This window comes from Anoplophora glabripennis, unplaced genomic scaffold, assembly GCF_000390285.2.
Source record: "Anoplophora glabripennis isolate ALB-LARVAE unplaced genomic scaffold, Agla_2.0 scaffold19, whole genome shotgun sequence".
Taxonomy (NCBI): Eukaryota; Metazoa; Arthropoda; class Insecta; order Coleoptera; family Cerambycidae; genus Anoplophora; species Anoplophora glabripennis.
The window spans coordinates 974,102-987,855 of record NW_019416327.1 but is presented as its reverse complement, the minus strand read 5'-3'; the positions used below and the strand labels follow the sequence as shown (position 1 = coordinate 987,855).

Sequence of the window (13,754 nt, the reverse complement as noted above, 5' to 3'; positions counted from 1 at the left end):
TTCAGTATTTTTTTCGTGACCATTACCAGTTTGTTCCAGGGACTGTTAGAAAACGAATTTGACATCCTCGCATTTGATTTATATCTGTTTATAGCTATGACATGGTGGTGACCACCTAATTTTTTTAATAATTAAATAAATGACCCAAAAATGACCTATGTATTTAAATTAACAAAAATATTGAAATTCAAATATCATTTTCAAAACATATACAGGGTGTCGTGCTTAAATATGCGGTATACAAGCCAGTAACTTCTTTATTTTTTGGCCGATTTCAAAAATTTTTATTTGAGAATGTAGGGTAAAAAAAATCTCTAACTGTGATCGATACTGCTGTTTTTATTAATGCAATTCACGGCCAACTAGGACGTGATTTTTTTTCCCAAAAACAGATTACGTATTCTCATTCAGCATCCTTTAAAATGTCTTACCACCAAGTTTCATCAAAATCGATACATCTTTAGGCGAGCACTCCATGATGTCGCGAAATGTAAACAAGCCTGCAACTCCTTTATTTTTTGACCGATTTAAAATTTTTTTTATGAAATGTAGGGTAAAAAAAATCTGACTATGATATTGCAGTTTTTTATTAATGCAATACACATCCAACTAGTGCTCGTCTGAAGATGTATCGAATTTGATGAAACTTGGTGATAAGATATTTTAAGGGATGCTGAATGAGAATACGTAATGTTTCTTGGAAAAAAATCGCTAATACCAATTAGCATTAATAAAAACAGCAGCATTACAGTTAGATAGTTTTTTTGTCCTATGTACATTCTAAAAAAAATTTTTGAAATCGATCAAAAAACAAAGAAGCTACAGGCTTGTATCACCCTGTATCTATATATGTATTTAATATTTTAACAAAACTGTATTGTACTACTATACAGGGTGTCTGCTAAAGTTTGGATCATATTTCACAACTAGATTCTATAATGAAATGAATGGCTGTGGTTCAAATAAAAATTTGTTGATAAATGCTTCAATTCCAAGATACAGCAGAATGTTGAATTAAAAAAATTAAAATTCGTTTTAGTCATATTTCGGAAATCTATAGCAAATTGTTTTCTAATTTTACATGACCCTGACCATCATTATCACCAGGTATCATTTCAGTTGATTGGAGAATACTAGTGGTATGCAAACATCATCACAGCAAATTTTTTTGAAAATAAATGATATGCCAATAACTAAAATAAAAAAGATGATTTAAGATTGCAGCTATTTTACTGCAAAAAATTTTCACTTGTTTCATGTCCACAAAATGCATTATTTTTAAGAAAAACTTATTTTTTACTGCAAACTCCATTTTATAGACAAAGTTACTGATACTATTTTCCTTTAATATCAAACAAAATCTGAATGTGTCGTGATACAGCATGTTGCAAATGTGTACACAACTGAACTCCTGTGATGTGGCATGGGGGGGTCTGTTGCTGTCCAAGAAAGTCCATAAAAGAAGGTCTAGCAGTCACTTACTGCCCAATGACTTACTACACTTATATGATGAAAACTTTTTGGAACTGCTGACTTCATCAATGCCTTTATTTATAAGTGTCCGTGCATACCAATTTGGAGATTGCTGTACATAAAGATATGCAGTTAACTAGTAGTTTTCATCAGCATTTCCATGGTTAACCATGTCCATTAATTTATTGTTATGGGACTGACGGGTCATTTGAATGTTTATTGCCCCTTATTAACAGGCACACATAGTTAGAGGGGAGGCAGGGGTGGATACGGCTGTCTCAATAGAAAACCTGGTGCCCTCCCCAGAAGAAAAATGATCCAATATCAACTTTTTGGTCGTATTAGCCTGGTGACTAGCTGGCACTTCAAGGATAACCCCAAGCAAAAATCCTCCACATAGGCACATTGTCTTTTCACAAAAAGAAAACACGCTCTAAAAAATCTAGAAAACAAATGATTTCACTTAAGTGGTTACACCACTGTAGAATTTTGAAAAAATCATATTTTTTTGCTGTCAATTTTACAATAACAATATTTTTACAATCCCTTGTTTCTCTAGCTATACTCATGTAGATTAAGAGAAATTTTATTTTTGTTCCATCTTGAAATTTGCACTAGTTCTAGTGCGTGCCGTGGAAAGTCTCGAAGGCATCATGCTTCAGGAGAATGGCTCCATTTTGAAATATTTTTTAATGAAAACATTTTTCTGTACATTTAAATGCATGCTAATAATATACTTAAACAGTTTTTTTCTATTACTTTTTCTTCTATTAAAAAAAAATTGTCAAAAACGCTTTTTTAGGACGTTACAGTGGTGTAGCCCCTTAAACATTTTTTTATTAAATTTGCTTGAAACTTAAACAGTAAACAACAAGTTTCGTTAATGATAATTAAAGTAGGTCCGATGATTCCCTAAAATTGAACTAATAATTTTTTTGTTACAACTATTTCCCTTTTTTTATGTAGTATGTAAGTCAAGGACGATTCCAGAGATTCTCAATAAGTTTTAATAATTTAAATTATTATTCATTTTAAATTATTATTATGTTATTTTCAACGATTTTGATTATTGAAAATGGTTATTATTGATGTATTCTGCTTACCATTAAAAATTAATGCACATGCAAAGATTAATTTGTGTCACAACTTTTTTGGATAAAGAATTCGAAATTGCTTCATTTGAAGATTCATACAAAAAAATTATATGGTTTTTGGAAATAAAAGGCACTCAAAACAAAACAAAACGTTTATTATCATTTTATATAATTCGTGTAGATAATTATAAACAAACACAATCGCCAACAAATTTATATTAATATTGACTATTAACTTGTTCCAAAAATATATATAATTTATTAAGAGTCTCAAACCCACTATAAAAATTACACCGTCAAAAGTAAACAGTAACTTAAAAGTTCATCCACTTCACTTAAGAATAAAAACTTATCGCTAGGAAATTATAGCCATAAAGAACTGGGAACACTCAATGTGCAACATGTAAACACTTACAAAAATATGAACTATATTAAAGGAGCGTCAGACTCTGCAGTGAAACTCTTCACGCGAGAAAACCAGAGAGGAGGAAATCGGTTAGCTATAAGGTCAAAGTTACAGGTACTTTCATCACCTCTTTTGTATTTCGTAAAAACGGAGTAGTGGGTCCACACCAGCTGTACATGCATCTTTTTGCGGTGGCCTTTTATCTGCAACTCCTAAAAAATTGTTAACAAATATTATTTGTGCATACAATTTTTTTCAGAGTTGTCCATTGTTTGTTTTGCATTTTACACTCTAAATTCAACTTTTTCCAAATCAAATAGAATCTTTTTCGAATTAAATTCATCCTTTCATAAATCAAATTCGACATTTTGCAAATCATATCAAATGTAAATTTGTATCATATGTAAGTATACTTGTTATTGTTTACTATATCTTTTTTCATAGGAAAATATTTGGATATTCGTATAAAGTTATTATTTTATTTGAGCTTACCAAGGCACCAGCATGGGCACAGCTAGAGAAGAGCAAGAGGGGGTAGTTGCAAGATTGTAATTTCATAAATTTATTTGTGACCCACCAAATTTAAAATACAGTGAAAATTGGTTATAACGGCATTGCTTTATACGACCTGAACTTGGAAGTCCCGATTATAACCTATAGAAATACCATATTAAAAATATCATTTACTACAACACCGTTACCATTTCGGATTTAGCGACGCGTTTTTATATACATTTACCATAGAATCTATCAGTTATAATGACCAATGGTGATATATGGCTTAGAAACCAATGCTCTGCTCTTCGCCTGCCCCGTCCGCAATCACGCTTTTGACATCACATTTGGGACAAATTTCTACTTATCTACGCATACAATTATATTATATGCATTAATTACCACTTTCTATCACGATGTCGAAAAGAACAATATTTAATAAAGAAGAAAAATTACATATAATATGGAGACTACAAAACGCAGAAACTAATGCAAGCATAGCAAAAAAATGTGACGTGTCACACTATGATTTCAACAATTTGGAAAGATCAAATAAAATAAAGTCTATTCGAAAACAATTCACTGAAACTGAACAAGCAAGATCTTCTGAAAACAAAGTAGTACATAAACAGGCTGTCTCCTAAAAAACGCAGCAAGCCATAACTACGTCATTTATAGTAGCCTGATTTTAAAAAATAAAAACTTATGTGAAATGGCACTAAATACACTATAGAGTACAGAGTAAGCCTATTGGAGCGTATTTATTATTTGTTTTTGAAAAGCGATAATCAACTTTTTTTTTTTCAAATGGCTATATAGGTTTTTTAAATTATTATTATGCAGATTTCTATTCTGAATTCAACGATCTATATAAAGTTTACTTTTGTGAAACATGTATTACAGAAAACGCATGAAAATATTAGTCAATACCACATCATTATTAGCATCCGGTCGCTTAATTGACAACAAACATAGTTTAACTAATCATGTATGCCTGGAAAACAAAAAATAATACAACAAAGCAAGTAAATGTTATTTTAGCATTCTTGTCCCAGTTTCTTACGCATTATACTCTTTCTGTGTCATTTACAGTAGGTTATTTATTGAAATAAGCTCAACAGAAAAGTTCCAGAAACACGTACATTTGTAAGATTTGAAGAAAATTTGAGAAACTATGGTGCTTTTAAGAAACCAAAGCAAGAAGAATGCCAATTTAATGAAAACATCGAGTTCAATGTTTTTGTTATCGTTGAAGAAAACCCAAGAACATCAATTAGGGAAATTTCTAATAATATTAGAGCACCAAAGAGAACTGTACATACAGTATTGAAAAAGCACAAATTCAAGCCATACATTGCTCAAAAAGTATAGGCAGTAGAGGAAAGCGATAGAGAACGACGGCTACAATTTGTTTCTTTAGTTGTTTTGTGTTTGTTGTTCTTCGTTTAATGTGTTTTGTGTTTAATTAATGTTATTTAATTAAATTGTTTTTCTTCTAATTGATATTCATTGTATTGTTTCTTTTCTATTAACTACAAAATTCTTTTTTGAGTTTTATTTGCTTCGATGTATTATTTTTGTTTTCCATGGCACAGAAGAATTAGTTAAAATACATTTGTCATGAATTAGTGGTCGGGCGCCAAATGCGGTATCGACTAATATTTTGTTCTCTTTTCTGTAATAAATGCTTTACAAAAGTCAAGTTCATATACATCGTTGAATTCCGAAAATAAATCTGCACAATAATAAATAACAAAAAAACTATATTGCCATTTGAAAAAAAAAGTTGACTATCGCTTTTCAAAAAAAAAGAATAGTAAATAAGCTCTAATAGACTCACTCTATAGTGTATTTAAAGCCATTTCATTTAATTTTTGTTTTTTAAATAACGGAGTTATGGCATGCGGCGTTTTTTAGGAGACAGCCTGTATATACTTAAAGACTTGCATTCTAACTTTCTCATTTTTTCAATAAAAATTTTATATAAAATATGTATGTAATGCTTATTATGTCTATCGGTTATAACAACTGTGAACAAACGGGTCCTTGTAGGTCATTATAACCGATTTTCACTGTATATATATTTTGTGTTGCTTTGGCTAAAGCCATTTTTTTGCTAGAAGAAAAAATAAATTGTTTCTATAGTCTCCTAGCATTAGCCGGCCAACACAATGTGATATTTTAACAATCCAGCAATACTTAATTAAACAAATTTAGGTAATTCTATCAACGTAATATCAAGATATTTTACATAATAAGTACCAAGGTTCTAAATGACATCATTTTGTTGTTAGGTAAATACCCATAAGGGTCTAATTGGAATAAAGTAGGTACTCGCTTCACTTATCGTTCTAATAGGCGATCATTATTTGTGCTAAGATAAGAGGTTGTAATGCGTAGTATTTTTAATGTTTATAATTACTTTGAGGTTTTTCAACATCATTGTAGGTATCTCGATTTAAGTTTATAACACTGATTGTATAACATATATTGAATCAAGTTTTTCCAGTTTGTTAATGAAATCAAAATACTGTAGAGCAAAACTTTCTTATATGGGTGTATATGTAGGTTAACTTTGGATTTTTTTAATTATTAGGACTTGTGGTATTAGAAGGAAATATTCCTTGCGTTTCATTGTGTATCCTATATTATTTTCTAGATGGCTTAATATAAAATTTTTTTTGAAGTTTTAGGTCCTAATAAACCCTAACATTGCAATTCAGTACCTATACACTTTTTTTTTAATAATTAGGTCAAACGGATTTAGGTACCTGAAGAAGTCCTCACCAATTTAAAAGCGTTAAATTTGTAGAGCAATTTGATTTAAGACAAATTAATTTCATTTGGAGAAAGGTAAAATTTGGAGTGCAAAATCTATATCTCTCGTTATTGGCAGTATAATAAAAGTTGAGACAGTGTGAGAGGTGACTGGTTCAAGTAAAGGGCGTCGCTAAGCGAGGGCAGAAATTCGAAAAAAGTAATTTTCTTAAGCTAAAAAAATATTAGATTGGAAATTTTTAATAAAATATTTTATTTACTTAAACTTTAATTTTGAAAATATATACACTACTTTATTATTTTTAAAAAACAATAATTTTAATAAATTAGTATAAATATTTCTTGACAAAAGAATTTAAAAATATAGAATTTTATGTAAAAAAGTAATACATTTTCATATTTTAAAAATTTAGCTCTGGGATTTTAAATTAAATTTTCATCTATTGGAATCAGAATAAAATATAAAATTTTAAGGTTTTAATAAAATATTTCTAAAAAAAATTAATTTACTGTACCTATCTATTTCTACCTATAATTTATATTTCTCCCATCCTCTCCCTTATCTTGCCCCCCCCCCTAGTCCATTGACTGGCAATACCCTTGGTTCAAGTAAACCTCTTTGTAAAATATCAACTATGTGAATTTGATTTGCAAAAAGATGAATCTGGAGAGCAAAACCTATAATCTCGTTATGAACAATAATTCATTACTTGGTATTGTACTAGGACTGTGTATTCATTTGGAGGCTTTTACGATAGTTGGCATAACATATGTTATATCGCATCGGGCACTTCTGTAACTATATTCATGTCAAAGCCCTACCATTAGGCTTTACTATTTACTATGTGCCGTTTTGCTAAAGTGTAAACAATATATTTTTTTCTCAGCTCCAAAGATGCCGAATTATGAGCCCACAAAACACCAGTTGCGGGAAGTTTTATTTTTTTGTGTTTAATTCAAAGAAAAGTGTTGCTGAGTCATTGAGTGCTGTTGGAAATTTACGGTGAACATACTCTATCGATAAAAACGTGGTTTCGACGTTTTAGAAGTGGTGATTTTGATACAGTTGACCCCCTGTGCAGCCAAAAAATTTTGAAGATGAGGAATTGGAAGCATTACTCAACAAAGATTCATGTCAACCTCAAGATGAACTTGCTGAAACGTTGAATGTTGATTGAACAACAGTTTCCAAACATGTAAATGCACTCGGTATGATTCAAAAGCAAGGAAATTTGATGCCATACAAACTGAAGCCAAGAGGTGCTGAATGGCGATTTTTAATTGGCGATGAAAAATGGACATGCTATGATGATCCTAAGCATAGAAAATTATGAGGTTTACCTGGTCAACATCAACGGCAAGGCTAAACATTCATGGTTCGAAGCTCATGCTTGGTGTTGTGCACTATGAGCTGCTTCAACCAACTGAAACCATCACTAGTGAATGCTACTGAACACAATTGATGAAAAATGATTGAAGGAAAACTGGCCGCAATTCGAGCAAATGCACAATAAAATAATTTTTCAACACGACAATGCTCGGCCACATGTTGCTCATGAAGACAAAAAATATTTAGAAATACTGAAATGGGTCGTTTTACCCTACCCGCTATATTCACGAGATATTGCTTCATCGGATTACTACTTGTTACGATCCATGGAACACAACCTGGCTAAGTAGCGCTTCCAATATGAAAAATCTAATTGATTAGTGGATAGCATCAAAAGATGAGTTGTTCTTTTGACGCAGAATCCGTATGCAGCCACAAAGATGGGAAAAAGTGGCTAGCGATGGACAATACTTTGAAAAATAATAATTGTACAAGATTTTGCACAATGAAGAAATTTTCAAAAAAAAATCCCTCAAAATTAATTCACAGTCCTAGTATTATGTTTTATTATGAGGTTATTTATGTAACCTTGGTTGCTAGATTATGTTTGAAATCGCTTAAGGAGCTTCCAAGAATTTTTCAATAAACCCAGAGCAAACTGCGTTTGGTTTTCCCCGACAAGCTATAAAAATTATGTTACAATAAGTGTGACTATATGATAATGTCAAATGTAAGATTATATCAGATTACGCTAATGAAAAATCAGTTTTTAAATTTTATCAAATTCTTGAATCTTTAAAATGTTATCTCGAAATTTAGTACTTACCAAATGAAATGTCTGTTCTGCATTTTCTTGAGCATCTTTCTTTCTAGAATGTCTCTTATATCCTTGCGTCACTTGCGCAACAGTCTTAGCATCTTGCTTTTGCACAACTATAACGACTTTGTCATTTTTTAGTCTGTAGTAGCCTGACAAAACAGGGCTGCGTGAATTTCTACTCTTCATCAATCCAACACACTGGGCAGGTTCATCGGCAGTAGTTAACATGAGAACTACGCCTTCAGGGAAAAATCTAAAAAAATATATAAATAATAATTAATAAAAATACTTCGCTCCAAATTACTCTCACCTCAAATAACGATAATAAGCAATCAAATGCCATGGCCGGTAGAACTGATCTTGGAAACTGTTTTCACCGGGTCGAATGTAGGTGGTTTTACTAATGTAACAGCCATTGAAGTGGACTCTTGGCCTCTCAATGTACATTTCCCTCCAAGACTGGTAAGTGTCTGGAGAAGGACCGCAATTTAAGCCCCAAACACTGGAACGAAAATGACAGCTCTGATACAGTTGTGTGTTGTGCTGAAAATATTACCGTAGACAAGCTAATCTCCAAATTTCAGGATCTCTGGCACACAAGTAAAACCCCCGGCATACCGCAGAAAAAACTTCTAATCCTTTGAGGTCTAAATCTGCAGAAACGAGCCACCGCAGGATGTAAAATATGATCTCCACCGGTAATTCAGAAATATGTGTGGTCTGCAACAAAACAAATATAAATACTGTCTTCCAAAATTTAAATAAACAAGTTTTCACCTTTTGTTCAAATTTTGGAACACACAATGGATAACCCTTTGCCAGTTTTTTCTGAATTCTTGGTAAAAGTTCACCTTCTAATATTTCTTCATCTTCTGAATTCTCATCACTACTCTCATGTTTTTCTTCAATAGTTTCTGTAAATATGTCCCCTGAAACAATATTTAAAAATTCTGTGCCTCTTTTTTGACATCTTTAACTTACCCTTTTCTTTATCTTCAGTTGCTTGTCTATCCTTTAATTTTGGTTTCGACATCCTTTCCAATTTAAATTCAATGTCAGGGACAATCTGAACAGCACGTCGGTAAAACTGGATTGCTTCATAAAATTTTCCCGATTTTTCCATTTCAATTCCCTTTAAAAATAAAATCCTTGCATTGTGTTCACCATCATCTACCTGATCAGTTTCTTTGGAGATTCTGGTTTTAGGTTTAATTTGATGATTTGGTGAATCACGTATTTCCTTTTGCCACTTTTCTCTGAAATTAGCTAGTGTATCTTCAATAGCTTGCTCCTAAATAGTTATCAATTAAAAAAAATATATAAATATTATGCATAAATAAATACTTGATTGGTCGAAGAAGGTTCATCTTGTTCTTCGCCATCAGAAGACTCACCGGAGGTCAAATTGGGTCCATTGCCCCCACCAGTTTTTTCTATTTTACCTTCCTTAAAGAACAAAATAAAAATTTACATCATACTATATATTATTACATCATGTATATGATAAAAATATTTCATTTGCAAAAAATTTAAACAATGTGTCCACTTACCATAATCAGATATTAAATGTTTAAATTTTTTTAATAAGGTAAAATAGCTCACGGTCACTGTATCTTATTACAATTTTGTGGTTTAATTTTAATTTGCCGCAAAATTTATCAGCCATCTTTTAGAAAACAAATACTTTCTGCGTCTTTGTTTAAGTCCTCATAGTTTTCGAGCTCCTATAATTTTGGAAAATCCAAATTTATCCTGTAAAATTACGATGTTATTGAAAGTAGCGTCATCCAGTTGCGTAATTTGAAATCTACTTCCGTTTAACATGTAAGAATGAATTTATAATTTTAGTTTTCATGAAAAGTTTATTAAAACATGTTGTCTAATATCTAATGTTGATGTTGACGACTATCGCAGCTGACGTTTATTCATTCATCACATTTCACATTTGCTTTGCTTTGCCTTTATTTAATATTAGTATTACGAAATTGCTAAGAGATGGCACTGGCAGTACTAGAATATTTCAAAAATAATAATTATCATTTATTAGAAACAATTTTTTTACAAATCACTATTTTTAGACAAAGACAAAAGTCTGAAGATAACCAATCATTTTTCGAAAATAGAACATTAACTTGTTTCTGTATTTATAAGTATTTTTTTATTGTTTCCTACAGATATAATTAATTCAATAAATTAATAAACACGTATTCTATTAATTTCTTTAGTTTAACATGACGGTGCGCACTTTTATAATCTAACTAATAGTCTTATATTTATTGTCAGAAGCAAATAATAGGGCCTAGTTGAATGATTTATTTATCTGGTGAAAATTCGATGGAAATGGAATTCGGTTTTCGACTTTCTAGACTAATCGACTTTCTGTCTATTCCCGTCTTTAGCTTATAGTATAGTTTAAAATAATTGTCATTTGTCATCAGTTTTGTCATAAAATTGAGAACAGTGATTTTTGTGCTATTTATCTTTGAAATTAAATTGATTCAATTTGAAAATGGTACTCGAAAGTACTATGATATGGTAAGTAACCTAATTTTAGTAATAATACCTTATATCAGTAATAATAATACTTAATAGTTTGTTTTATCGATTTAACATAACCTTAAATTCATTGATGACTAGACAAGTATTGTATATCTTATAATTCATATTCTTTTATAGCGTGGATAACAGTGATTATATGCGAAATGGTGATTTTCTACCTACAAGACTACAGGCTCAACAAGATGCAGTAAATTTGGTTTGTCATTCAAAAACAAGGTCTAATCCAGAAAACAATGTAGGGTTATTGACATTAGCAAAGTAAGTATATTGTCTTAGAAATATTAATACATTTTTTCCATTATTCATGTGATAGAGAAATTTAGGTCAAAATGCATATAAATCTAATTATGATCATTAAATTATTTGATAATATATTAATTTAATTTTTAGAGTCGAAGTTTTAGCAACTCTCACAAGCGATGTAGGAAGAATCCTATCAAAATTGCATCAAGTTCAACCAGATGGTGAAATAAATCTTCATACTGGGATTAGAATTGCTCATGTATGATTTATCTATGAATTTTTTAATTCTGTCTAAATTTTTTTCATTTCCAGTTGGCTTTGAAGCATAGGCAAGGCAAAAACCATAAAATGAGAATTGTTGTTTTCGTTGGAAGTCCAGTAGCCAGCGAAGAAAAGGAACTAGTTAAACTGGCCAAGAAATTAAAAAAAGAAAAAGTTAATGTCGATATAATCAGTTTTGGGGAAGATGGCATAAATTCTGAAGTTTTGACCACATTTGTGAACACCTTGAACGGAAAGGTAATTTCAAAGGTGAAGTATTTTCAAAGAAAATTTATTATCCTAATTTCAATTAACTTATAGGATGGTACAAGTAGTCATTTGGTGACGGTTCCGCCAGGTCCCCATCTCTCCGATGCACTGATCTCATCTCCAGTCATCCAAGGTGAAGACGGTACCGGAGCTGCAGGTCTTGGGGGTTCTGGATTTGAGTTTGGAGTGGATCCTAACGAGGATCCTGAACTTGCTTTGGTATGTTTTAATAATAATTGCCAAATTAGTCTTAGAAGGCTAAATATGTTAATCTTTTTTCAGGCCCTTCGTGTTTCTATGGAAGAGCAACGTCAGCGCCAAGAAGATGAGGCTCGCAGAGCTAAAGAAGCTTCGAATGCAGAGACTGGCGTTAAAACAGAAACGATTAAGGAGGAACCCAGTGAAGAGGCTATGCTGGAACGTGCTCTTCTCATGTCCATGGAAGAGGGCAATGAACAGACAGCAACGGCCAATAGACCACCCGTCGATTTCGCTAACATGACCGAGGATGAACAAATTGCTTTTGCCATGCAGATGTCCATGCAGGATGCACGTAAGTAACTTTCATGCAGGGTGTGTAGTAATATGAAAAACTCGAAAAATCAAGGATTATCAGGGAATTTCATAGTTACGAAAATATTGAAAAAATGTTGGAATGAAAATTTGTTAGTTACGTTAATTGTATTTTCCAAAGTTTCGTAAAATTCTTAAGTTTACGAAGTTTTTTTATCGGTAATGTGTAAAAATATCATACAATTTCTAGAAGAGTCATCGGAAAGTGCAGCGGCAAGTAAAGAAGAACCGATGGAAGTTGAAGGAGACGATGATTATTCTGAAGTCATGAATGATCCCGCGTTTCTACAGAGCGTACTCGAAAACCTGCCTGGAGTGGATCCTCAGTCAGAAGCTATCCGTCAAGCCGTGGGCAGCCTTAAGGATAAGAAAAAGGAAGACAAACCTGACGAAAAGAAGAAATGAAGTATCTACTTAAATATTAATTGTGCTTTTATATGGGAATTATCATATTTTTTTTCATTGTGTAGCGTATTATTGATCTATTACTTTAATTACGTGTAATTAGTTCTTGAAATAAAAATAGAATAATTGTAATCCAATTTATTTTTTGGCATTGATAACAACTGTAGAGATCTTAAATTTAAACTAAAAATGGTTTGCTTTTTGAATAAAATGGAAGATATTTTTTTGTTAGAAACACTGCTAGAAGTTATAAATAGTGATTACTTTGCTGAAATACTCAGTGACAGAATTTCTGGGGTGATGGTAACTCCCAGTAATTTGGTGCGGAAAGGGGCCATGGGCGTAGTTAGGAGGGGCAGGAAGCCCGGTGCCCACCCCAGAAAAAAAAAGAACTAATATTATTATCTTTATCATATCGGTAAGTCGATGACCTTTTTTAGAATCAAATCGAAACGTCTCCAAATCCACCCCAAGCAAAAATTGTAGCTACGCCCATAAAAGGAGCGTGTAGTTCCCAGAGTAGTTGTTTACACATATTATTAGTTAAAATACTCGGTTTAGTGAAATAAGTCATGATTTGATGATTTCGGAATATCTTCTGATTAGTAGGTCACTCTTTGTCAGCATGTACAAAGTAATGCTTTAAGCAAGTAGGCACTGAGTAACATTAATGACATTTAAGATATTACTAAGGCACAATATTTCAGTTTAAAAGCAGGGGCGTCTGCGCGAAGATTACCTATTGCGTTTATAATAAATAATTTTATAATATTGTGGAGTGCTTACCCGGTTCCATATTAAAAATCTGGATAAGCTCTGGCAAATATCTGGAACATTATATATGTCTCCACAGTAGATTCTTTAAGCGATGTCCGCAACGGAGAAAAAATATTCTTATATAACGAAAACGATTGTTCGACATCTAGTGACGTTATAGGTGTATATTTGAAGTAATTTCTAAAAGCAGTTAATGAATCCATGGGAGAGCCATTGCTATGAAGGTATCTTAATCTGGAGAAATCTGGATTTTTTTCTTGTCACACATTG

At 31.8% G+C, this 13,754-nt stretch overlaps 2 protein-coding genes across 3 annotated transcripts; one reads left to right on the top strand and one right to left on the bottom strand.

Moving 5' to 3' along the window:
- Positions 1–2,704: 2,704 nt before the first annotated feature.
- On the bottom strand, positions 2,705–10,331 carry LOC108914975 (F-box only protein 9). Its single transcript, XM_018720916.2, has 8 exons — positions 9,947–10,331; positions 9,741–9,842; positions 9,378–9,687; positions 9,174–9,325; positions 8,953–9,116; positions 8,707–8,898; positions 8,403–8,649; positions 2,705–3,185 (listed from the first exon to the last, which is right to left on the bottom strand). The coding sequence occupies exons 1-8, from the start codon at positions 9,947–9,949 to the stop codon at positions 2,994–2,996; spliced, it is 1,362 nt and encodes a 453-aa protein (XP_018576432.1). The 5' UTR covers positions 9,950–10,331; the 3' UTR covers positions 2,705–2,993.
- Positions 10,332–10,791: 460 nt separating this feature from the next.
- LOC108914979 (26S proteasome non-ATPase regulatory subunit 4) lies at positions 10,792–12,839 on the top strand. 2 transcript variants are annotated; one of them, XM_018720925.1, is made up of 7 exons: positions 10,792–10,931; positions 11,073–11,213; positions 11,346–11,457; positions 11,511–11,717; positions 11,781–11,948; positions 12,012–12,282; positions 12,493–12,839. In XM_018720925.1, exons 1-7 carry the CDS (start codon positions 10,906–10,908, stop codon positions 12,705–12,707), a joined length of 1,140 nt encoding a protein of 379 aa, XP_018576441.1. In that variant the 5' UTR covers positions 10,792–10,905; the 3' UTR covers positions 12,708–12,839. The 2 variants fall into 2 exon arrangements, with proteins under 2 accessions (XP_018576441.1, XP_018576436.1); XM_018720920.1 differs by having other exon boundaries at positions 11,511–11,729.
- The last annotated feature ends 915 nt before the right edge of the window (positions 12,840–13,754 follow it).